Source organism: Heptranchias perlo, unplaced genomic scaffold, assembly GCF_035084215.1.
Source record: "Heptranchias perlo isolate sHepPer1 unplaced genomic scaffold, sHepPer1.hap1 HAP1_SCAFFOLD_49, whole genome shotgun sequence".
Taxonomy (NCBI): Eukaryota; Metazoa; Chordata; class Chondrichthyes; order Hexanchiformes; family Hexanchidae; genus Heptranchias; species Heptranchias perlo.
In genome coordinates this window covers 1,207,482-1,234,215 of record NW_027139505.1, presented here as the reverse complement: position 1 = coordinate 1,234,215, position 26,734 = coordinate 1,207,482, and the positions used below count along the sequence as shown (strand labels likewise).

At 41.8% G+C, this 26,734-nt stretch overlaps 1 protein-coding gene across 1 annotated transcript in view; it reads right to left on the bottom strand.

Annotated features, from left to right (window-relative positions):
- Nucleotides 1-15,793: 15,793 nt before the first annotated feature.
- The window catches only part of LOC137313871 (probable G-protein coupled receptor 139), a 28,271-nt gene continuing 17,330 nt past the window's right edge, over nucleotides 15,794-26,734 (bottom strand). Inside the window, exon 3 of the mRNA XM_067979609.1 lies at nucleotides 15,794-16,698. Coding sequence (XP_067835710.1) covers nucleotides 15,794-16,698 — 905 coding nt within the window. The remainder of the gene's footprint in view (nucleotides 16,699-26,734) is intronic.

Sequence of the window (26,734 nt, the reverse complement as noted above, 5' to 3'; positions counted from 1 at the left end):
AGCCAAGCTATTTTGCACCTCCTTTCTAAATTGATCCTATCGAATATCTCTGCTCCCCCCTACTCTACTGCGACATTAACTTTATCCTCTGCTTTTGTGACAACAGACGCAAAGTCCTCATCCTGTACCTCAGCCATGCCCTCTGTCTCCACAAGAAGAAGAACAGCAACTACTTTTATTGATACAGCGCCTTTCGCGTATGAAACGTGCCAAGGCGCTTCACGGGAGCGATTATCAAACAAAATCTGACACCGATCAACATAAGGAGATATTAGGACAGGTGACCAATAACTTGGTCAAAGAGACAGGTTTGAAGGAGCGTCTTAAAGAACGAGAGAGGAGTAAGAGTGGAGATGTTTAGGGATGGAATTCCACAGCTTACGGCCGAGGCAACTGAAGGCACGGTCGCCATTATTGGAGCGATTAAAAACAGGGATGCGCAAGATGCCAGAATTGGAGGAGCGCAGAGATCTCGATGGGTTGTCGGGCTGGAGAAGATTACAGAGAGTCCTCATGGTAGTCACACTGACATCCCACTACATGAAATGGTTAATGTGGCTCTGGAGAGTGAGAACATACAGTATGTCAAACCGATAGGTAGAGATCTGTGCAATAGAATCGATCGAGATAGATATATGATGCTGATGAGATATTGTTTAGTGTTCGCCTGAAACAAGCTAACACCAACGAAGGGGGTATTGTAAAGAAAGGTTTAATCAAACTGTCCTGAAGTAATCTAATGTCTTGATTTCTCGTTATATTCTAGTAACGATAATCTTTAGCCTTTGCCTGTTAATCAGAGGAATGTCAGTAAATTTAAATTACCAATGGACTGTTCGGCCAGGGCTGAACCTGCAGCAATGGTCAGTTTCAGGATGACGTAATAAGAAACGTAATTAAAGACGGACCATTGCACGCTGAGTCATAAATTTCAGAAAACTTTAATCATTTTATAACAGTGTTGGGAAGCAGTTAGTTCTGCCAAGGAAAACATCTGGGCATACATAACCAATTTAATTGATAAAAATGGTACAGAAACAGAGATATTATAATTAAATATTTAACTTGGTCGAATTGCAATTATATGCATCAATTGTGAAACTATCAATAAGATAATTCAATTAATTTCTCTTTATATGGGGTAACTTTTATATAATTATGTAATGCAAAATTGCATGGATTGTCACTTACAAGGTGTGAGAAAAATGCATGAAAACTGGCAGTTTGTAATGACTATTCGGTTTACGCAACTCCTGAGATACTGAGCTCAGAACTGGAACACGTTTGATTCTCCAGCTCTGTTTCAACTATATGTTTAAGTATTTTGCATGTATTGTGTGCTTAATAAACATCTGACACCTCACTTCATTGTTCAAGAACCTTATTGAAAACCTCACGCTAACAATAGTCTTAGTACTTTAATTATGAATAGGCCTTCAATTATTAACTGTGATTAAGTGCCCTTTTTACCCGTCACTCTATAACATTCCACTTTTTCCTCAGCTTCTCCAAAATCCAAACTCCAATTGTTTTCATGTGCCGGTGGAGACTCGTCTCTACCAATCCTGCTGGCATCCAGCGTCTGGGGGAAGTGGTGATCAGTTGCGGCAGTTCTGTGTAACTGGTACATTCTCATTTAACTGGATTCAGACGGCCAGCATTATTTACCATTCGAGTCAGGCAGTCGGCAGAGGTTTCAATTACATCGGTCAGCACCCACTTGCAATCGTGAGAAGACGATGTGTAATCAACCACATCATCCAATGACAACAGGTAAAAGAGAAAGCAAAGGCATGATCAAGTTAACTATTACATTACCGTGTGAAATTCAATGTCTTACGGTTGTTAGTCCCCGCCCCCTGTTTCCAATCATGCAGTTGATGTGATCCCTTCAGTTCATCAATTTCTAAGCAAAAAGTTACTGTCTTCCCGTGTCCCCTATTTCTAATTAAACAGTTACTGTTTTCCACTACTCTACTTTATCTATTTCTGACTGAACATTTACAAAGAATTACCAAGAATACAAATAATGTACAGCACTGAAACAGGCCATTCGGCCCAACAGGTTCATGCCAGTGTTCATGCTCCACGTGAGCCTCCTCCCACCCTTCTTCATCTAACCGTATCAACACATCCTTCTATTCCCTTCTCCTTCATGTGTTTATTTAGCTTCCCTTAAATGTATATATGCTCGTCTCCTCAACTGCTCCTTGTGGAAGCGTGTTCCACACTCTTACCGCTCTCTGGGTGAAGAAGGTTCTCCTGAATTCACCGAGACCAAATGCGATCACTCTGAGATCTTCACGTACATTGTACCTTCAATCCATTTCATATCTTGATATATGTAGCATTGTTCATTCATACAGATGGATTAATATTTCATTCCACACTAGCGGCTCAGTGGTAGCATAAATCTGAACCAGAAGGTTGTGTGTTATAAGTCCCTATTAGAACACTGACATTCAGTGTCCCAACAAATACATGTTAAGGGATCGGATGAACATTTAACCCCTTCACCTTACTTCCTCACTAAGGAACCGTCTGGGTTTCACCTCCCAGCCTACACCCAGAAGTGAATGATGTCTAATATTGCTCGCTGAACTGTCTTAAATCTCCCAGTTCAGATTGTATATGAGTTCACCTCACTGACCCTCAATTAGGACCCCCCACACGCTACCGAGTGAATGAATTAACTCTTTCTTGCCAAATCTTCAAAGAAGTCAGACAGCAAATCTTGCACGATAATTTATTAATTTCAGAAACATAATCACCATTCCATAACCGTAAACATTGAGTTGGCCAATAATTAGCAAATAAAAATAGTTGAAGACAGGGTTGCCAAGCAATTTTAAAAGCTTATAATTAATGGGCAGTTATTTAACGAAATGATTAACAGAAATTGTATAAACAGCTCAGTGTATCACCATAATTCAGCATTAGCTGGGTCTCTCATTATCATGTTAGAGTTGAGGTCAGCGTCTAAGATTACTGCAGACTACTGAGATTAATTTAGGATTGACTCATTTGATAGCTGACAAATTGACCGCATTTGATCGCTGGAGTACTGAATGGATTAGAGTATAAATATACCGTGGGCGTTCGTGTAAAACGGGCGATAGTGAATCGACAGCCCGTTTTGCACTCCACCACGATTTACTTCACTATTTGTTGTTGCGTTTCCCAATGAGATGTTAATCCAGGGCCTCCTCTGTCTGTTTCAGTGACCGAACAAATCCAACAGCACTGATGTAAGAAGAGATGGAGTTTCTCCAGTGTTCCGCAGTTGAGTCTGGGTCAATTGAAAATCTCAAAACTGAGATTGAGAGTTTTTGTTAGGTGACAGAATCAAGGCGGGTAGATAATGTTAAGATACAGATCAGATATGATCTAATTGAAAGGCAGAACTTGCTCGAGGGGCAGAAGGTCCTACCCCCGTTCCTATATTTCAATGTTTTTAAACGAAATTCGGACAGTTGAATGGTCACTGATACCAGTTTTTTTTCGTAAAAGGTCCAGTTTCTGTTGAACTCAATTGAAGTTTTGAACCTGCCATTTGAATTCACGTCAACCTGACTTTACTGCGCTCAAATACTGACGATCCTGCTCCGTATTTAAAACATTTCTTCTTGTTTTTAGACCGAGAATGGTTCAGATTTCGGGCCCTATATTGGTCCTGTTCAGTTACTGCAAAGTATTTTCCACGGTTTCACTAGATTTTCAAAACTTGTCACATTTTGAGAAGTTGCTTTTCAGCCCAGACTGAGCCCCACCCTGGGCCCTTCCTGTCTGCATTTACCCAGTGAGTCCCACTGCAGCCCAGACTGAGGCCCAGCCTGGGCCACTCCTGTCTGTACACTTACGCAGTGAGACCCACTGCAGCCCAGACTGAGTCCAAACCTGGGCTCCTCCTGTCTGTTCATTTACACAGTGAGTCACACTGTAGCCCAGACTGAGTCCCACCCGGGGCCCTTCTTGTCTGTTGATTTACCCAGTGAGTCCCACTGCAGCCCTGACTGAGCCCCACCCTGAGCCTTCCTGTCTGTGTATTTTCCCACTGAGTCCACTGCAGACCAGTCTGAGTCCCAGCCTGTGCCTTTCCAGTCTGTGCATTTTCCCAGTGAGTCCCACTGCAGCCCAGACTGAACCGCACCCTTGGCCCTTCCTGTCTGTGAATTTACCCAGTGCCCCATTGGCCGTTTAAAGGGGAAGGACAGAAATTCGGCCAAAAACGTTCATATCATGAAACTGATAATGTTCATCAATTGCGATTTTCACACTCTCACTCTCAGCCGGGGTCTGGATTCCCGGAGGCCTGCAGCTGATTCTGTCCAGTTGAACTGAACCCATTCCCCAACAGCCGGAAACAGATTAAGAAATAAAAAGGACATAAAGCGATTACAAAACCGTGTAAATAACAGGGAGACTGGAGTTAATATTTCAATAATAATAAAAAATACCACTCATAAAAGTGACTAAATTTTATTGCTATTTTGTTTATTACATTAAACATTAACACAAACACTCACCCGATCCAATGCAGACTCCTGCAGGTCTTTATGAGGCGGCAGAGAGCAGGGACAGATCGGTCTGTGAAGGAGTTTAATCGCAGGTTCAGCTCAGTCAATGTCCGGTTTGCACCGAGAGCGGAGGCGAGATCCTCGGCACAAGAATCTGTGAGATCGGCAGCAATAAGCCCGGGGATCAGAGAGAGTTAACAGGAATCAGGGGAAATCCGCAATATTTATCAATAACACTTGCTGATAATAATGTACATTGTTCATTAACAACACTGTTACTGATATTAATGAATACTACATTATTAGTACCAATATTACTGATACTAATAATACTGGCATGTGTTTATTCATCAAATTATTACTGATATTAATGAACATTACATTATGAGTAACACTATTACAGATACTAATAATAATGTCGTCTGTTTATTAATAAGACTATTACTGATATCAATAAACATTTGATTATTAGTAACACTGTTACTGATACTAATAATAATGTCGTGCGTTTATTAATAAGATTATTAATAAACAGTACATTATTAGTATCAGTAATAGTGTTATTAATAAGCATTACATTATTAGTATCGGTAAGTGTTATTAATAGACAGAATATATTATTAGTAACACCTACCGATGCTAATAATAATGCAATGTATATTAATGACACTATTACTGTTACTAATAATGTACATTGTTGGACATCCAGTTATTATAAACACTTTCTCACACAGTCTGACTCTTACCGCAGTTTCTGTATTTTATTATCCGGGTCCCTCAGAGTCGCAGACAGTACTTTCACTCAAGAATCACCCAGTTTATTATTACCCAGATTCAGTTCCGTCAGTGACTGGTTTGTACTGAGAGCTGAGGTGAGATCCTCAGCACAAGAATCTGCGAAATCGTTATTATCCAACCTGGAGATCAGAGAGACAGGGGTAAACAGAGAGTCAGAGGGACGAGCAGAGATAAAGGAATCAGAGTATATTCTCGGCATTTATTTTTACTGATACAAAAAATCGTAGAGTGTTTATTTAAAGGACTATTGCTGATAAAATACAGCGTTTATTAATGACACTATTATTGACATTAATAATGTACAGTGTCAGACATCCGGTTAATAGAAACACAATCTCACATAGTCTGACACTTACCGCCGTTTCTGTATTTAACAGTTTGAGTTCCTCAGAGCCGCAGACAGTAATTTCAGACCTGAATCTCCCATTTCATTGTGACTCAGTCAAAACACAAAGACAGAGAGTTAAAAACAAATTGAATCAAATCATAAATCAGGTATAATCTTTGACTCGAATATTAGAGCAAACACTGAAAAATGTTCAGGAAATTAATAAACAGATTTTCCTCTCACTGACAATTACTCTCACTCCGTTCCAACTTCCCATATATTCAGGACTGTCAGTAAATGCATTTATTAAATTTAATACTGGCTGATGATCAAAATTATCTTCCTGAAGGACAGTGAACCGTCCCGTCATGTTTGGGGAAACTTGTCTCATTTTTGCTACTCCTTGAATTCCAGATTTTATGGGAATGGGCCTATTTTAAACGATAAAGCGGCGATTTCCTGAACTTTTATACTCTGTGCGTTCTATTAATCTGTATAATATCTTGGGATGAGTGATGCTGTGAAACGGCGCTAACAGCTGCTGTAAAATCCATCCCACAGGATTTAATGTGACAAGAAGAGTATATTATTTCCAGTTACAAGTTTGAAATGCCCATGCACTCCCAGTTTATAGGGGAGGGGAGTCTCTCAGTTTATTGCCCATAAAACTGGATCTACATTTATTTCAGTTGTAACTAGTCCGATAGTTTTTTGGGGAATTTTGGGAAGCTTCCTCTCCGAGCGGATCCTCACACACGGGAACGGATTACAGGGTAATTCCCGGGTTCAATGCCCCTGGTTTACCCAGGAGCCTCCCGTTGTGTACCAGGCTCACCTCTGTCTGTACTCCTGGGCTAATACCCCACAACCCGATGGATTTCAGCCTTTTTAACGGTGGATTGAAATTCCTAAAATACTATTATTTACTTCATTTGCGGGACTGTAAATAACACGAAACATTAACTGTTCGTCTACTATACTTAACATTCTTGCCTCTTCGACAAAAAAACACTGCATGGAATTGAGCTAAATATCGTCATTAACTGTTAATTATGTTCACCCATGTTTCTGTCTCGTTTCAGTTTGATCTCGTAGATGTATAAATTATTTTAAATTAATTCCATCTGCTCTGTCAGTTTATATCATGTTTGCAATCCTGCCCAGTCTTATTCAGTATGATTTATTATAATTTAATTAGCTTCCTCTTTTAGTGCCCGGCATGTGTTGAACAATAAAGAGTGCAACATTCCTCTTGCTCTCAAGGACCAATTTTACACTCCTTAGGGAATTAAATCCCCTGTTCTCCTTTTACTGGTGTATTTTTGCTGGCTCGCTCTTTCTCCAGATTAATTGGAGAGTTTTTCAACTAATACAAAGCAACAGCACAATCATTGACTTTTCAACTGATCACTTAACCGTTAGAGACACATACAGTTACCCCAACACTTGGCATTTGTACAGTGCGAGTTCCAGCCGCTGGAGTCCTTCACACTGAATGCAGCAGCTCTTCATGTTGAGTTGTTTTATTTCAGTACAGATTCCAATGACATGAGACAGCAATGCACAGTCAATCGGGGTCAGTGTCAATCCGGCAAATTTAAGTATTTCCATAGACCCCACTGTGGCCTGTGCAAGTGCTTTATTCTGAGACTCAAACAGATAGTGGAATGTGTTCAGGAGGTCCTTTTTACCAGTTTCACCCTCTGTGTTTCCAATCTGTCCTTCAATCTTCTCCATCACCCAGTCAATCACTCCGCAGATTGTTTGATGAAGATATTCACCCAGAAACTCCTCCAGGGGCCGAGTTGACTGAGTAGGAGAGACCAGCAAAAAAACGGAGAAATATCTCAAATCGCACATCTTCCTTGCTGTGGGCCTCACTGAGGAGTTCCCGGATGTTTCCGTGATCTGGAGTCAGGAATTCTGCGAGTGCGGCGACAAACTCTTGGATAGTGAGGTGCGGGAATGTGTACACCACGGTCTGGGCAGAATCATCTCTCTCCAAAAGTTCCAGCATGAAGCCAGACAGGAACTGAAAAGGATGCAGTTTGTACTTGATCAAATCTCCATTTCTAAACTTCTTCTCGGAGAAACCAGTGAAGGCCATCTCACCGATCTTCAGTAACACATCATGGGGGCTTTCAGTTCCTCGGCCGTGGTTTTTCAGAATGTTGTGAATATAGTCGGAATATAGTTGGGTGATGGTCTTTGGAACTTGCTACTTTTTCCTGTCGCTTTGTGTGAAGAAGGAACCCAGTGCCAGGCCGAGGATCCAGCAGTCGGAAGGGTTGTAACACATGGTGTACAGGATCTCGTTCTCCTCCACATGTTTGCAAACAGCTGCAGCCACCACCCGATCTTGAAAAAAAATGTTGAAATATTTCTTCCGTTCCTCACCAACGAATCCAAGGATTTCAGCCCAGACGCTGACATCAGCCTATTCCAATAAATATAATACAGAGGAAAGGCTGGTCACCAGTACTGAACATCCTGGGAGCAGCTTGTGCTGTATTAAACTGTACACAATGTCAGAGATTTTACACCGGCATTCGGGATCTGTGTGCATTTGCTGAGGTTCTGTATTTTTACGATTGTCAGCAAAATCGATACTGTCCTTCAATTCTTCTAAGCCTTCAAATTTAAACAGTAATCCCTCTGGGTTCTTCCAGAGCTCTCTCAGAATATTCCTCAAATAAGGATAGAAAATTACTATCAGGTTCCACAGGTTTATTCTACAGTTAATAGCGTTTAACTGGCTGAATTTAAAACTAAAAACAAATTGAAAGTGTGGGTATATTTTCCCAGTGGCCCAGTCATAAACAATCTTTTGTCCCATTGTTGTTTTTCCAATCTCCGGGATTCAGCTCACTGCTGCTGAACTCCCAGAATTGGATTCTCACCGGGAAAAACTGCTCTGGAACAATTGATAAGTTCGGATTTTTTCAGTTCTCTCCAGAGATATTTCTTTCTCCACTCTTCATGGTCTCTGCCTCTTGCCAGCAGTTCATATTCCACAAGTTTCCGATCTCGAACATTAGAAATGACCATTAGTTCAGCGCATCGATCAGCCAGCTGGAAAATCTGAACCTTCCCCTTTGTTAGGATCGTGTTCACTCTCAGTTTTTTTCAGTTTGGACCCGGAGTGATTCCTTGTGTTTCTGTTGAACATCTTCAATTAGAACAGAGAGAAAGTCGTTCTCAATGTTAGTTTTATTGACATAAAAACAATTCGACTGACCAGTAAAATGTTGCAAGAATTAATTCACAACTTTAATAGAGATACGTGTCGAAATTCAAACTCCTTTAATGGAAACCTCGCATGAATATGAACAATGAATCATAGAATCATAGAATCATAGAAGTTACAACATGGAAACAGGCCCTTCGGCCCAACATGTCCATGTCGCCCAGTTTATACCACTAAGCTAGTCCCAATTGCCTGCATTTGGCCCATATCCCTCCATACCCATCTTACCCATGTAACTGTCCAAATGCTATTTAAAAGATAAAATTGTACCCGCCTCTACTATTGCCTCTGGAAGCTCGTTCCAGACACTCACCACCCTTTGAGTGAAAAAATTGCCCCTCTGGACCATTTTGTATCTCTCCCCTCTCACCTTAAATCTATGCCCCCTCGTTATAGACTCCCCTACCTTTGGGAAAAGATTTTGACTATCTACCTTATCTATGCCCCTCATTATTTTATGGACTTCTATAAGATCACCCCTTAACCTCATACTCTCCAGGGAAAAAAGTCCCAGTCTGTCTAACCTCTCCCTATAAGTAAAACCATCAAGTCCCGGTAGCATCCTATTAAATATTTTCTGCACTTTTTCTCGTTTAATAATATCCTTTCTATAATAGGGTGACCAGAACTGTACACAGTACTCCAAGTGTGGCCTCACCAATGCCCTGTACAACTTCAACAAGACATCCCAACTCCTGCATTCAATGTTCTGACCAATGAAACCAAGCATGCCGAATGCCGTCTTCACCACCCGATCCACCTGTGACTCCACTTTCAAGGAGCTATGAACCTGTTCTCCTAGATCTCTTTGTTCTATAACTCTCCCCAACGCCCTACCATTAACGGAGGAGGTCCTGGCCCGATTCGATCTTCCAAAATGTATCACCTCACATTTATCTAAATTAAACTCCATCTGCCATTCATCGGCCCACTGGTCCAATTTATCAAGATCCCGTTGCAATCCTAGATAACATTCTTCACTGTCCACAATGCCACCAATCTTGGTGTCGTCTGCAAACTTACTAACCATGCCTCCTAAATTCTCATCCAAATCATTAATATAAATAACAAATAACAGCGGACCCAGCACCGATCCCTGAGTCACACCGCTGGACACAGGCATCCAGTTTGAAAAACAACAATCTACAACCACCCTCTGTCTTCTGTCGTCAATCCAATTTTGTATCCAATTGGCTACCTCACCTTGGATCCCATGAGATTTAACCTTATGTAACAACGTACCATGCGGTACCTTGTCAAAGGCTTTGCTGAAGTCCATGTGGACCATGTCTACTGCACAGCCCTCATCTATCTTCTTGGTTAATGGCTGAGAAAAGTTTCAAATCCTCACTTGATGCTAATATTTACTGAACATGGAGATTTCTATAAAGGTGGTATTTTTCCTCTGATGGTTAATACTCTCAGCCCTGCCCTGTACTAAAGCCATCTCTTTGCAAATCCGCACATGATCCTCGATAAACGGCAGCAGAGGTTCTAGTGGATCATTTTATGAAATCCTCGGTGGTGTTTACCGGCTGCGGAAATGGGAAATAGGGTATTGGATATCAGTGGGAGGGGGATATACTGTAAATGGTCAGGGGTCGCACCGTCATTGTACCGGACTTTGGGCTGATTATCTGGTGTACACTGGGAGAGCGACAAACTCTGAATTGCCAATGATCCACGATTATTGTTTAAGGCCGTGGGCAATTTATTGGGGATGTTGTGTACACTGGGAGAGGAACAGGCTGCGAATGGACAAAATTCCACTGTTATTGTTTCAGGCCTTGGGAAGATTATCTGCGGTATTATGTGCACTGGGGAAGGGACAGTCTATATTTGGAGAGGAACTCCACTGTTATTGTATCAGGCGCGGGAAGCATTATCTCGGACATGTTATCTGGGGTATTGTGTGCACTGGGAGAGGGACAGACTGTTAATTGGCAGAAATTCCACTGTCACTGTATCAGGCCTTCGACAGGTTATCTGGGTAATTGTGGGCACTGGCAGAGGGATAGGCTGTGAATGGACACAAGTCCCACTATTATTTTATCAGGCCGTGGGCAGGTTATCTGGGTTATGGGGTAGCACTAGGCGAGGGACAGAAGATCCACTCGGCGTCCTATTTAACCCCGAGATGAGCTTCGGACCCCGTATCCTCTATGTGAGCAAGACCACCTATTCCACCTCAGTAATATCGCTCGTATCTGCCCCTACTCTGCTGAACAACTCATCAATGACTTTGTGACCTCCAGATTCGACTATTCCAATGCTCACAATTCGGTCTTTCACTTTGCACCCTCCGTAAACTTGAGCTGACCCAAAACTCTGCTGTCCGTATCCAAACTCGAGCCAAGTCCCGTTCTCACATCACCACTGTGCTCGCTGACCAATACCGGCTTCCGATCCGGCAACGTCTCGATTTTAAATTCTCACACTTGTTTTCAAATCCCTCCATCCCCCCTTCCTATCGCTGGAAACGCCTCCAGCCCTAAAAACCCTCAGATCTCTGCGCTCCTCCAGTTCGGTCCTCTTGCACATCGTCGATTTTCATCGCTCCATCATTGCTGGCCCTGTCTTCAGCTTTCTGGTCCCTAAGCTCTGAAATTCCTTCCCTAAACCTCTCCGTCCCTTAACAGAAGTTCCACTGTTATTGTGTCAGCGCTTGGGCAGGTTATCTATTGTATAGTGTACACTGAGAGAAGGACAGACTGTGAATAGACCGGAGTTAAATATAGATTTAACAACAGAGATTGAAAGAGTTGAGTGAATCGACTAAACGGAGTGACTTGGTGAAAAGTGATGACGGGAATTTGCTGAGAGTGGGAAGAGATGTTCAGTAATTTAAACCAAGTAAAACCAGAAACAAGTAATTATATAAATAGTCAGCATAATTAATTAGATCAAACGGGACAATATTAAAATTAACTAAATAGAGGACACAAACATTAAACGGTTCCGAATTGTATTGAATAAATTCCATAATTAGGTGGATTAATAGCATCTTCTGCATTCGCGTCCTAGAGTCCAGGTGGGTTTTCTACCTGGTGCAAGGGTAAAGGAAATCCCGGAGCAACTGGAGAGCAATTTGGAAAGGGAAGGCGAAGATCGAGTTCTCGTGGTCCATGATGGGACCAATGATATAGGGAAGAAAAGGGGAGGAGATGCTGCTAAGAGAATATTAGAAGCGAGGAACTATTTTTTTTTAAAAAGGAACTCACAAGTGGTAATCTCGGGATTACTACCCGAGCCACGTACTAATTGAGAATGGGATGGACAGAAAAGGAAACTGATTACGTGGCTGAAAGATTGATGTGGTAAGGTAGGGTTCCATTTCATGGGACGCTGGCACCAGTCCTGGAACAGGAAGGAGCTGTACCGCTGGACGGGCTTCACCTGAAATGGAATGGGACCAATGTCCAAGAGGAAAATATAAACTGTGGATAGGATTTTAAACTAGGAAGACGGGGGGAGGGATTTAGTGAAAATAATACAAATCTTAAGATAAAAGAAATAGGGGATGAGAGTAAAGGTATGATTAAGGTAAGTAATAAGCGTAACAAAAACAATCAGGGAACAAATACATTTACAGGTCATAAGTAGAAAATGGCTGTTAAAATCAAGTGAGGGGAACAATTATTGAAAACAAATTAAATTGCCTGTACAGCAATGTTAACAACATCCAAAACAAAACGGTGGGACTGGAGGCAATAATTCGTAACGAGGAGGCAGATGTATTAGGGATAACTGAAACATGGCTACGTAAAGAACAGGCAGTTAAATATTGCAGGATATTACGTAATTTGAAAGGATAGGGTAAGAAGAACGTGGGTTGAATAGCTGTAATAATTACAAAGAGCATAATGGCAATAGAAAAAGGGGACATAAGTGATATTAAGTTAGAAACAGAATCCATATGGATAAGAAGCAATCGATCACGTGAATAGGAGTGTTCGACAGGCCACCTATTCGTTGAGGGGAAGTGGAGGAAGAAATATGTAAGCGAATCTATGAAATGAGGAAAATCATCGAATAATAATCCGTGGAGATTTCAACAACCCCCAAATAAACTGGCAAGAAAATGTAGGGAAAGGGGAATGGAGTTTTTAAAGTGTGTACATGACTCTTTTCTCACCGAGTATGTGAGAAGACCAACAAGAGAGAAATCACTGCTGGATCTAGTAATGGGAAATGAACCAGATAAGCAAATGAAGCAGATAATAGAAATAAGCATATTGGGACATCTAAGCAATAGCGATGATAACATAATAAGGTTTAAAATAATGATTGAGAAAGACATAAGTAAAACACAGTACAAAATAATGGATATGAAAAAGGTAATTTTGAGGGAAAGAGAATGGAACAAGGGAAGGTAAACTGGAAAACACTTTTCACTGAAAAAGAGATAGAAGAGCGGTGGGAAATATATAAATGGTGATCCATAGAGTTCAGGAGAAATTGATTCCTCTCCAAAATAAGAACAAACTTGCAAATAATGAAACACCATTGATGAATAAAGAGATAAGGGTAATATTCAAACTAAAGATAAAGGCATACTCTAAATAGATAAATAATAAAGGAGAGGATGACAAAACGGAATACGAACAGGTTCGGAAAGAAGTCATAACAATTAGGAAAGCAAAAAGGAACTACGAAATTAAATTATCAAGGAATATGAAAATATATAGTAAAGTTTTCTACAGACACGTAAATAACAAAAAGAAAGAATAGGGATAGGGTCACGAAGGGAGGCAAAAGATCAACTCCCAGGTAATGACAGTGAATTGTTGCAAATACTGAATGGTTACAGTGCCTAACTCGACACCAAGGAGACTAACAAGATGGACATGAAATCTAAAAAGATATAAAGACTTTTAAGATAGAAAGTGGGTAGATCTTTGATAAACTAATCAAACTTTGAAAGGATGCAACTTCTGGTCCGGATCGATTGCATCCACTCAAATTAAAATATTTATGGAAGAGATAGCAGAGGCACATAACTATAAAACAAATCACAAATGGAATAATGCCAAAGAAAAGGGCGATGGAGCAAGTCCAGTGAAATATACACCAGTTTGCTTAATGTCAGTGGTCGGAAAGGTAATGGAATATTTACTCAAAGATGCAATTGAAAAATATCTAGGAAACGAAAATATAATAAAGAGTACTCAGCACGGATTCAAAATGGGAAAGACATGCTTGACCAACCTACTGAATTCTTTGAAGAAGTAACAGAAATATTAGACAAGGGTAATGCAATAGATGTCATATATTTGGATTTTGAATAGGCCGTCGATATTGTACCACATGGCCTTATGTGGTATTATTGTCAGGGCATGTGGTGTCCGGGGACAGGTAGCAGAATGGATAGCAAGCAGGCTGCAAAACAGAAAGCAGAGAATAGATGTTAAGGGTAACTATTCAGACAGGCAAATGATGGGCAGTGGTGTTCCAGAGGGATCGGTGCGGGGATCATTGTTGTTTGCAACGATTTGAAGGACAATTTCAAAATTTGTGGATGACATCAAATTCCGGGGTGTAGTTAATACAAGGGAAGAATGTGTCAAAATGCAAGATGAAATTAATATAATTGTAGAATGGGCATGCCATTGGTAAATGAATTTGAATATAGATAATGTGAGGTGGTGCATTTTGGTAGGAAGAATAAAGAAGGCACATTCTGCTTGGATAATAAGGGTCTGAATTGGTTAGAGAAGCAAAGGGATGGAACTGTCAGACAAATGAATCAGTAAAATAGCGAAACAGGTTAATAAGGCCATGAAGAAGGCCAAACCGAGTACTGGGGATCAATCCTGGAGGGTTAGAATTGAAAAGCAGAGAAGTTATACTAAACTTGTACAGAATCTTTGTTGGACCGCACTTGAAGCATTTTGCACTTTTCTGGTCTCCATATTATCAAAACAATGTATGCAGAGGCATTTAGAAGATGCAGAAAAGATTCAAAAGGATGAGACGAGATCTGGGAGGATGTCCTTATCAGGAAAGGCTGAACGGGTTGAGGCTCTTTTCTCGAGTAAAGACAAGGATGGGGAACGACCTGATAGAGGTCTTTAAGATAATGAAAGGTTTGAAAGGGTAAACGTAGAGAAAATGTTTCCACTTGTGGGGAGTCGAAATCTAGTCATATATATAAAATAGTCACTAATAAACCCAATAGGGAATTCAGGGGATGCTTCCTTAGCAAAAGAGTGCTGAGAATGTGGAACGCGCTACCACAAGAAGCATGCTGATAGGGTTAGATCAATTAGGGAGGGACGAGGCTCGTGTGGGACATAAACGCCGACATTGACAAGTTGGGCCGAATGGCCTGTTTCAGTGCTGGGGACTCGATATAACTCGATGAAATTCGAAGAAACATGAGGAGACAAGAGCCCCGTTCGATTGGACCAGGAGACAATGGGGGTCGATGTCTATGGGTAAAGAAGCGCCTGCAACACTCACACCGAAATTGCAGAAGAATTACAAATAACCACGGTTGAAAGACTCCTGATTGTTTCGAATAGAAGTTTTATTTATGTCTTAAACTGACGCGTCTTATCCCAGTACCTGCGGTGTCAGGCAGTTAACGATGACGCCCACATGTTCTACTCCATTGCTGAAGCTCAATCATGACTATCCGCTTTCACTCTTCACCTCGAAAGGTGCTGATTTACCAGGAACAGGTTAAATTCACTCAAGGAAAGAAGCGAGAAATAAAAAGCGGGGAAAAGCAGACATCAAATGACCACTACAAAGCAGAAGAAGTGTTTCCTGATATCTGTTCGCTTTCACAAGAGCAATCCCATTTTGTTATATCGAGAAAAATGTCCCCTCTCAGCTGCAAGAGGGGCTGAAATTGAGCTCAGATTATAAAAGGAAGCTTTCGTTTGATTTAATGCCTTTTCATTGTTTAAATGATCTCAGAATTAGTGTCCATGGATAGTTCACCATAATCTTCAGCTCTTCTCTGAATTTCCTCTGGGTAGCTGCATAAATACAGGTGTTTGTACAGGAACTCAAATACATGAGCATTAGTCCAGTTTCAGTGGCGATATATGCAGGGCTGGTGTAGTCGCCATGATAATAAACGGTGGTTATCACCCTGGTAGTTAAAAAAGTCACAGCAGCTGTGGTCCACAAGAGTATAAAACTGCCCGATATAGTGAAGAGTAAAATGATGGATTTTCTTCGGTTCTCCATCTCTGAATCAGCCTGATTCTCACTGTCCTTACCCCGGATCGCCCTGCGGGCTCTACTGGCCAATAAAATACGTCTGACTGTCAAAGAATTAAGTAGTGCCATTAACATGAAGGGAAGCCATGGGACTGTGATACTGCGGATCAAATTGTATACGGCCCACGCGGGTAATGTAAGAAAGTCCACAGTCATCAGACAACCCCACAGCTCATTGTTAATTATTCGTTCAGGTTCATATGAAAACGAAATGGGAATATTCTTCAAACAGATCAGGACAGAGACGGTTATTATCACCGCGCTCGCAGTTCTCTTGGTGCAATATTTTGTTTTGAGCCTCTCCCAGCAGATCACTACAAATCGGTCAAATGTAAACAAGACTGTGAACCAGACCGATGTTTCCAGGGTAGCAGAATTCATGTATTGAGTGAACTTACAAACGGAAGTGAAGGACAGGAATGAATTTGGAAATTGATAATTGAGAATGTGAGACACTATCACATTGAAGATGATGACCAGTAGATCTGCTGTTGCCATGGACACCATGTAGACAGAGATACATTTGGAGAGGCTGCAATTTCCTCGGGAAAGAATCACAATGGACACTAAGTTTGCTGAAAGAAAGAGAGAGAAGAGGAATTACACGGGGACACTCACAGGTACATTTATTTGAAAGAGGGAGAAGAGGAATTACACGGGGACACTCACAGGTACATTTCACTGAAAGAGAGAGAATATGAATTACACGGGGACACTCACAGGTACATTTCACTGAAAGAGGGAGAAAAGGAATTACACGGGGGCACTCAAGGGTACATTTCACTGAAAGAGGGAGAAGAGGAATTACACGGGAACACTCACAGGTACATTTCACAGCATGTTTTCCATGTTGAGCTGTGATGTTACTTACGTTGATGTACACGGGATGCTTTGATCAGTGAGTGTTGAAAAGAACGTTTAAGAAGAAAGAAAGCATTCAACAGGGAAAATGTAAATTTCTCTGTCCCGCTGGGAGTTTTCGGAGGGGACGGGAGTTCGGGGCAACCACGGAACTGATGTCTATTATCCTATCGAAAGACCACCTACTTCCATGTCCGCAACATCGTCCGCCTCCATCCCTACCTCAGCTCATCTGCTGCTCCTCCAATTCTGACCTCGTGCGCATCCCCGTTTTAAATCGCTCCACCATTGGTGGCTGTGCCTTCAGCTGCCTATGTCCGAAGCTCTGCAATTCCATCCATAAACCACTCCACCTCTCAACCTCACTCTCCTCCATTAAGACGCCTCTCATAACCTACCTCGTTGTCCAAGCTTTTGCTCAGCTATCCTAATTTCTCCTTGTATGGCTCTGTCAAATTTCTTTCGATAACGCTCTTGTGAAGCACCTTGGTAAGTGTTTGGACGTTAAAGGCGCTATGTAAATGCACGTTGTTGCTGTTCCGTTCCTGTAAATCTCCTCTACAACCTCTCTGAGGCCTTGACATCCTTTCTAAAGTTTGGTGTCCAGAATTGGACACAGCAGTCTAGCTGGGCCCTAACTTGTCTTTTCTCACTGTTCAGCACGACTTCCTTCCTTTTCACCTTGCCTCTATTTGTAAAACCGAGTAACACGTATGCCTTTTGAACAGCCTTCTCAACCTGTCCATCCAACTTCAAAGGCTTGCGTATGTACACCCCCAGGTCTCTGGTGTTGCATCTCTTGAAAAATTGTACAATTTACTTTATATTGCCTTCGCTCATTTTTACATAAGAACATAAGAGCAGGAGTGGGCCACACAGCCACTCGAGCCTGCACCACCATTCAAAAAGAGCATGGCTGATCGTCAATCTGAATTCCACTTTCCCACCATATCCTCATATCCCTTGATTGCCTTGGTGATAAAAAGCTATCGAATTCAGGTTTAAATATACTTCCCGACTGAGCATCATAAGCCCTCTGGAGGAGAGAATTCAAAGGATTTACAACTCTCTGAGTGAAGACGTTTTTCCTCATCTCAGCCCTCCAGAGACAATATAAACTAAATGGTACAAACCGAAAGAGGTTGCAGGAACAGAGAGACCTGGTGGCATTTGTGCACAAATCTTTGAAGGTGGCAGAAGAGTTTGAGAAAGCGCTTAATAATGCATACGGGATTCTGGGCGTTATAAATACAGGCATAGAGTGCAAAAGGAAGGAAGTTATTTTGAACATCTACAAAACAAAACTGGTTCAGCCACAACTGGAGTATGTTCTCCAATTCTGGGCACCGCATTATACGATGTGAAGACCTTAGGGGAGGAGAGGAATTACACGGGTTCAATCACAGGTACATGTCACTGAAAGAGAGAGAAGAGGAATTACACGGGGACACTCACAGGTATATTTCCCAGAAAGAGGGAGAAGAGGAATTATACGGGGACACTCACAGGTACATTTCACTGAAAGAGGGAGAAGATGAATTACACGGGGACACCCACAGGTACATTTCACTGAAAGAGATAGGAGAGGAATTACACGGGGACACTCACAGGTACATTTCTTTGAAAGAGGGAGAAGAGGAATTACACGGGGACACCCAAAGGTACATTTCACTGAAAGGGAGAGGAGAGGAATTACACGGGGACACTCACAGGTACATTTCTTTGAAAGAGAGAGAAGAGGAATTACACGGGGACAATCACCGGTACGTTTCACTGAAAGAGAGAGGAGAGGAATTACACGGGGACACTCATTGGTACATTTCCCTGAAAGAGAGAGAAGAGGAATTACACGGGGATACTCACAGGTACATTTCACTGAAAGAGAGATAAGAGGAATTACACGGGGACACTCACAGGTACATTTCACTGAAAGAGGGAGAAGAGGAATTACACGGGGATACTCACAGGTAAATTTCACTGAAAGAGGGAGAAGAGGAATTACACGGGGACACGCACAGGTACATTTCACTGAAAGAGGGAGAAGAGGAATTACACGGGGATACTCACAGGTACATTTCACTGAAAGAGGGAGAAGAGGAATTACACGGGGACACTCAAAGGTACATTTCACTGAAAGATTGACAAGTGGAATTACACGGGGATACTCACAGGTTCATTTCACAACATGTTTTCCATGTTGAGCTGTGATGATACTTACGTTGATGTACACGGGCTGCTTTGATCAGTAATGTTGATAAGAACTTTTAAAAAGAAAGAAAGCATTCAACAGGGAAAATGTAAAATTCTCTGTCCCGCTGGGAGTTTTCGGAGGGGACGGGAGCTCGGGGCAACCGCGTAACTGAAGTCTATCATCCAATCTAAAGACCGCCTACTTCCATGTCCGCAACATCGTACGCCTCCACCATTACCTCAGCACATCTGCTGCTGAAAACCTCATCCATTCATTTGTTAAACGTAGACTTCACTATTTCAATGCTCTCCACGTCGGCCTCCCATCTTCCACTCACCATAAGCTTGAGTTAAACCAAAACACTGCTGTCCTTATCCTAACTCGCACCAAGTACCATTCACCCATCAGCCCCCTGTGCTCGCTGAACTACATTGGCTCCCGGTCCGGCAACGCCTCGATCTTAAAAATCTCATCCTTGTTTTCAAATCCATTTGTGGCCTCACTCCTCCTTATCTCTGTGAACTCGTCCAACCCTACAATCCTCTCAGATCTCTGGGCTCCTCAAATTTTGGCCTCGTGCGTATCCCCGGTTTTAATCGCTCCAGCATTGGTGGCTGTGCCTTCAGCTGCCTATGTCCTCAGCTCTGCAATTCCACCCTTGAACCACTCCGCCTCTCAACCTCACTCTCCTCCATTAAGACGCCTCTCATAACCTACCTCTTTGTCCAAGCTTTTGGTCAGCTATCCTAATTTCTCCTCATATGGCTCTGTGTAAAATTTTGTTCGATAACGCTCTTGTGAAGCAACATGGTACGTGTTTGTAGGTTTAAGGCGCTATAGAAATGCAAGTTGTTGCTGTACCATTCTCGTAAATCTCCTCTACAACCTATATGAGGCCTTGATATCCTTTCTAAAGTTTGGTGTCCAGAATTGGAAACAGCATTATAGCTGGGGTCTAACCAGTCTTCGATAACTGTTCAGGACGACTTCCTTGCTTTTCTCCTTGCCTCTATTTTTAAAACCGAGGAACCCGTATGCCGTTTTAACAGCCTTCTCAACTTGTCCATCCAACTTCAAAGGCTTGCGTATCTACACCCCCAGGTCTCTGGTGTTGCATCTCTTTTTAAATTGTCCAATTTACTTTATATTGCAAACGCTCATTTTTACATAAGAACATAAGAGCAGAAGTGGGCCACACAGCCACTCGAAACTGCACCACCATTCAATATATCTTCGATCTGAATTCCACTTTCCCACCATATCCCCATATCCCTTGATTGGCTTGGTGAAAAAAACTATCGAATTCAGGTTTAATTATACTCACCGACTGAGCATCAACAGCCGTCTGGACGAGAGAATTCAAAGGATTTACAACTCTCTGAGTGAAGAAGTTTTTCCTCATCTCAGCCCTACAGAGACAATATAAACTAAATGGTACAAACCTAAAGGGGTTGCAGGAACAGAGAGACCTGTCGGCATATATGCACAAATCTTTGAAGGTGGCAGAAGAGTTTGAGAAAGCGCTTAAAAACGCATACGGGATCCTGGGCGTAATAAATACAGGCATAGAGTGCAAAAGCAAGGAAGTTATTTTGAACATCTACAAAACAAAACTGGTTCAGCCACAACTGGAGTATGGGCTCCAATTTTGGGCACCGCATTATACGATGTGAAGACCTTCGAGAGGATGCAGAAAATGTTTACTAGAATGGTTCCAGCGATGAGGGACTTCAGTTGTGCAGATAGACAGGAGAAGCTTGAGTTGTTTTCCTTAGAGTACAGAAAGTTGGGAGGAGATTTGCTGGAAGTGTTCAAAATCATGAAACGTTCAGATAAAGTAAATAAAGGCAAACTGTTCACATTGTCGAAAGGGTCGAGAAATAGAGTGCACAGTATTAAGGTGATTGGCAAAAGAATCAAAGACGATATGAGGAAAAACTTTTTTTAGGCAGTGCGTAGTTATGATCTGTAATGCACTGTCAGAAATGGCTGTGGAAGCAGATTCAATCGTGGCTTTCAAAAAGGAATTGGTTAATTACATGAAAGGAAAAAAATTGAAGGTCTCATCGCAAAGACCGTGGGAATGGGACTATCTGGAATGCTCGTACCAAGATCCGGCATGGGCTCGATGGGCCAAATGGGGTTTTTCTACTTTTAACGATTCTATGATCAAATGGTGCTGTGATAACTGGTCGACCCCTGGTCCTGATACTAAGACCCCTAGTTCTCGTCTCTCCCGCCAGGGGAAGCAAACTATCAGCTTCGACCCTGTCGAGCCCTGTAAAAATGTAATACATTTCAATCAGATCATCTCTCATTCATCTGAACTGCAGGGAATTTCGCAGCAACTGTCCCTTTCACCCCATGGGTTTCAATTTTGCTAACAATTCTATTATTTGGTACTTTATCAAACGTCTTTTGAAAGTCCATATCACAACATCGTCCGCACTACATTCATAAACCTTCTCCGTTACTTCATCGAAGAACTCAAACATGTGAGTCAAACATGATTTGCCTTTAACAAATCCTTGCTGGCTCTATTTTATTGACCCATATGTTTACTAAGTTCCATTTAACTTTGTCCCGGCTTATTCTCTCTAAAAGTGTCCACACCAGCGACGTTAGGCTGGCTGGCCTGTAATTGCTGGGATTATTCATCTCCCATTTTTTGAACAAGGGTGTAACATTTGCAATCCTCCAGTCCTCTGGCACCACTCTCATATCTAAAGAGGATTGGAACATTGTGGCCTGAGCCTCTGCAATTTCCACCCTTACTTCCCTCAGCAAACGAGGATGCATCCCAGCCCGACCGAGTGACTTTTCTACTTTGAGGGCTGCCAACATTTTAATACCTACTCTCAATCTATGATTATCCTATTGAATTTCTCTTCTACCTCCTCCTTTACTGTGACATTGACAGCATCCTCTTCTTTAGTGAAGATTTTGTGTTCCCTTTGATGTTAGCCGCTAGTCGATTCTCATAAACCCTCTTTGCCCCTCTCATTTTCTTTTTCAGTTAACCTCCATAAACCATGAAGTAGGTGGACTCCCCTGTGTTAAGTTCAGGCGTGGAGGGGCCCACACAATAACACTGGCTCAATAAACCATGGAATGGGTGGACTTTGTGTGTGAGCTTCTCACTTGAATTGCCCACACCAGTCACACTGCTGTCCCATTAAAACATATGTAAGGAATCTTACAACACCAGGTTATAGTCCAACAATTTTATTTTAATATCACAAGCTTTCGGAGATTATCCCCTTCGTCAGGTGAATAATCTCCGAAAGCTTGTGATTTTAAAATAAAATTGTTGGACTATTACCTGGTGTTGTAAGATTCCTTACATTTGTCCACCCCAGTTCATCACCGGCATCTCCACATCACCCTTAAAACATGGAATGGGTGGACTGTATGACGATCTGGCGGGGAGGGACACATACCAGTAATATTGGCTCCATAAACCATGGAATGGGTCGTCTCTCTCGGATGATCAGGCGGGAAGGGACCCGCTCAGTTAACACTGCTGGCTCCATATCGGCGATATTAACTTAAATAGGCAGAAAGTCGGTCAGGAGCTTACCTTCTCTGCTTCTCCTCCAGGACTTTTCTATTTTGCCAAACATTTAACGCTTAAATGCAAAGGAATGATATCTCCTGAAACTTAGGGTCCTTGCAAGCAGGGACGGTTTCTGAACATGAAAAAATTGGGATTTGAATCGTGTTCAAAGTCTGAATGGATTCGAAATAAAATGAAACCTCCTGCTCAAGAGAATCTCACTCCCCTTTCTATCTGTGTTGGATTCAGTTCTGACACCGGATTGTGACCACTATTAAATGTTAGCGGCAAGTACCGTGCCAAGCCAAAGTACTTCGCAAGAACCGTGCAGTTATGAATGAATATGCAGATAAAGGGAAAGCTTGGATTGTTCTATAATCCATTAAATCTTGAAACGCAACAAAGTAATTCTCTCTCATATCGAAATTACATATTGCGATCTGTCGTTGAAAACTGAAACTAGAAAGTTGCTCACGACTATTCCACCTGCCAATTTTCTAAGTTGTCCTTTGAAAAGGTCTTTAAGAATATGGTTTGAAACAAGCATTGTCAGTATCCCATCTCGCATCGTTCGCATAAAGCTCGGAAGCATTTTAATAAGAGAGCGGGTGTCAACAGAAGGTGACGGGGGATGTCATGCCTCTGTGTGTGCAAACAAAGAAAGTTTGTAAAAGAAAAAAATCTTTCCTGAATCTTCAGAAGTAAACATTCAAACGTCAAGGGATACCACGGTTCTAGATGCGATAACGCCAGAAGTTGGATTACTTTAAAACAAGACATGTGGTTGCAAAATAAATCACACAAGAAGACCTGATAACAGTGAAAGGCTATGTAAACAATAAACATCACAGGAGTCATGTTCAAGGTTGACGTGGAACAAACTATTTATGCAGCACACATTATAAACAATCCTCGCTGGTTTCTGAGAGTCAGCACAACGGGATGATTGATAAACAGGAGATAAGGACAGAGGTGCATACGTGCAGAACAACGCAGCCGAATAGTATTAAATGGGACATGCTTCCCAACAAAAGATAGATTTCTCAAGAGGGGACGGTTGGAACTCCAATGCTACAGGCAGTCGACGAAGGAAAAGTCTGATGACCCTGGATTCTCGGACAGATCAGTTTGTGTGATTGCTTGTTATTTAATATAATCTGTAGACTGTCGTAGTGCAGCTATAATACTGTTGGATGTAATGTTGAAGAAAGCTGCAATGCAACTCTGTTCTAATTCAATCTATAAAATGTGTTATTTTATAATCACTCAGGCTAGAATCAAGCTAAGATATTGTTGAAGGATTAACAACCCATAGTTGCGACAATAATGGGAGGAATTAACTAACAACGTCCAACTGCGGCCCAGTGGAAAAAACGGGTCAAACTTTTACATAAGTTTCATTATGTTTGTTTCTTTTAGTTTCATTGGGGGGACAATCGCACGGGTAACAGAACCCACCTGGACAGGTGTTGCAACTGGCCTGCAACCCTTCATGTCCGATTTTCCTCTCTGCGCCCAATTTAGGCCATGATGAATGTCCACCCCTCTATGCTGCTTAATGTCCAAGCAATAAAGAGGAACATCTACCGCTTAGTGGAAAGGGCCGAAATTGATTTTTTTTTCTCCGCTGCAATTTCAGTTTGGATCCATGAACTTCCAATAATTATTTCGAATTTACATCAAAGCCTGTTCACTTTCTGAGATCTCACTCTCCTCTTAGGATTCGGGAGAAGTTCTCCCGTTCTCCTCACTACACCAGGCAATGGAGACACAATAAATCTAAAAGTATATTTGGCTAATTCTTGGTCTTTGGGCTTCCAGGAACGCTTGGGTGGAACATTACACCGGGCTCAATTTGCCTCTGACAATCTGCCTCGGCGGTGCGTGAAGCCCTGGCAGTTACAAGGGTAATATACTCCATTATCCTCCAGAGGGCGCTGCACGGTAGGACAGCGGCACCTGTTGGATCCCAAGCAAGCGGGAAATTGTGCCCAAAATGAGCCCGAAATTGCGCTGATTATGTTCCAGTTCAAGTTACCAATAAAATTCATTTGAATAACGACAAACGTAAAATGTTCCACTAAACAGCGTAATTGGACAGCGTAATGAAACATAATCGTTTCTTTTTTCCATTAAGAATTATTCCTTATTGTTTTTAAGAGAGGCAACCTCGTGCAGTTATATTGATGCAGCTGAAAATGGCTTTATCACCAAATATAATCATTTTTTATACCAGTCTCCATTCCTGAGCCTGATTTAAAATCATTAAAAAGGACTTTAAAATATTGCACTGAACATTTACTGGTTTCATTGCTGTACACTAGTCAGTTTCTTCGTAAAATACATATTTTTGATTTACATTTTTTTTAAAGTGTCTACTGGTGCCTGTGCGCCTAAGAAAATAATTGCAGTTTGGTGACCATTCCCCAAACAGAGCAATCCGAGGAATCTCACAATTTCGATCTGGCCGCATGGCCAGTTTTGTGGTAGGGGCCTGATACGGGTGAATTAAATCTCAAACCACAGGAAAAGATCTTGGAAAATATAAATGCAAGTGGTTTTGGCCATCACTCACTTATGTTTAAAATTCCTCGATCTTTTGCGCAGGTTACGCCAATTACACTGGAATCTGCACGCAAAACTAATGGAAACAAGAAGTAACTCTACCCCACTATCTTTAATGAGCTGCGTACTGCAGGGTTCGGGGCTGTGAGAATTTGTCCCACTGTATAGGCATAGAATGTTGAAAGCCCAGTGCTCACGATTTTCTCACCAGAAGAGCGACTGGCTAACGATGCAAATCGGTAGGATTACGGCTGGTAATAATAAAGTTATTTCACAGAATGAACAACTCTTCAATAAGATATTATCATTAGCTGATGCATTTTCTAACAAGCACCAACATGGGGAGATATTCCACAACTATTAAGTAACCAGAAAGACTGACTTACCGGGAACACCAAAGATTGCGAGAACAGGGTAGTAAATATCCTTTAGTTGTAGAATTATTGGTTGTACCATTTTCAGAAGAGCTGGTCAATTCTGACTACACTTTCTGGTTCCAACTGGAGTGCATCTGAGATCTGTAAATGCTCTCCTTTTATATACAATCAGTGCCCCAGTGAGAAAACCAAGTAACAAAATAATAGCATTAGTTACAGTCAATTAACAAAGAAGGTCAGATTTTCCGCTTCAGTGCACTCAGGATCGCCAATTGGGAAATAATGCACCCGAGTCCACGAAACTCCATGCATTAAAATTAATGAACAGAAAGTAATCTCAGATGTAATTCGCTTGGGCGTGATCCAGGATCCCTGAAGTAAACACCTCTCATGAACATTGAGTTAGGTTCTTGCTGCTGAATATTTCTAGTTCAGTGACATGTTAACAACGTTTCAAGCACTCAATACAAAATCATACTTACTGCTACCAGTCAGGTATTGACTCTGCTGCAATATGACTGGTGGTGTCACTACTCTATCATTACTGCTGTTGGCACGACTGTAATATCACTGACCATAAACTTACTCGAACATTATATGGGGTGGCCGCACTCTAACATTAATTGTAGTGAGTATTCTCCAACATTACTGGTCCATCCCTACTCTTTACATTTCTGGTGGTGATCCTGTTCTAACTATACAGGTGGTGATTCTACTCTAACATTAATGATGTTGACCCCGCTTTAACATTACTAATGGAGGCGCCACACTAAACCTGTTGATGATGACTCGTACTCCAACATCATTATCTTGGTAAACGGTTTCCTCTCATCAAACACTGACTCTCTCCCGTTCCATCCCCTCAGTTACTGTGACCATAATGCACTTTCGCTCCTCATCAAACGGTTCCACCTCATCAAACACTGACTCTCTCCAGTTCCATACCCTCAGTTACTATGATCATAAGGCACTCTCGCTCCTCATCCTCCTTAAGTTCATTGCGACCTTAGGCATGGTCGAGCACAGCACATTCTTGCAACACCGCTCCTCAGTTCGGTGGA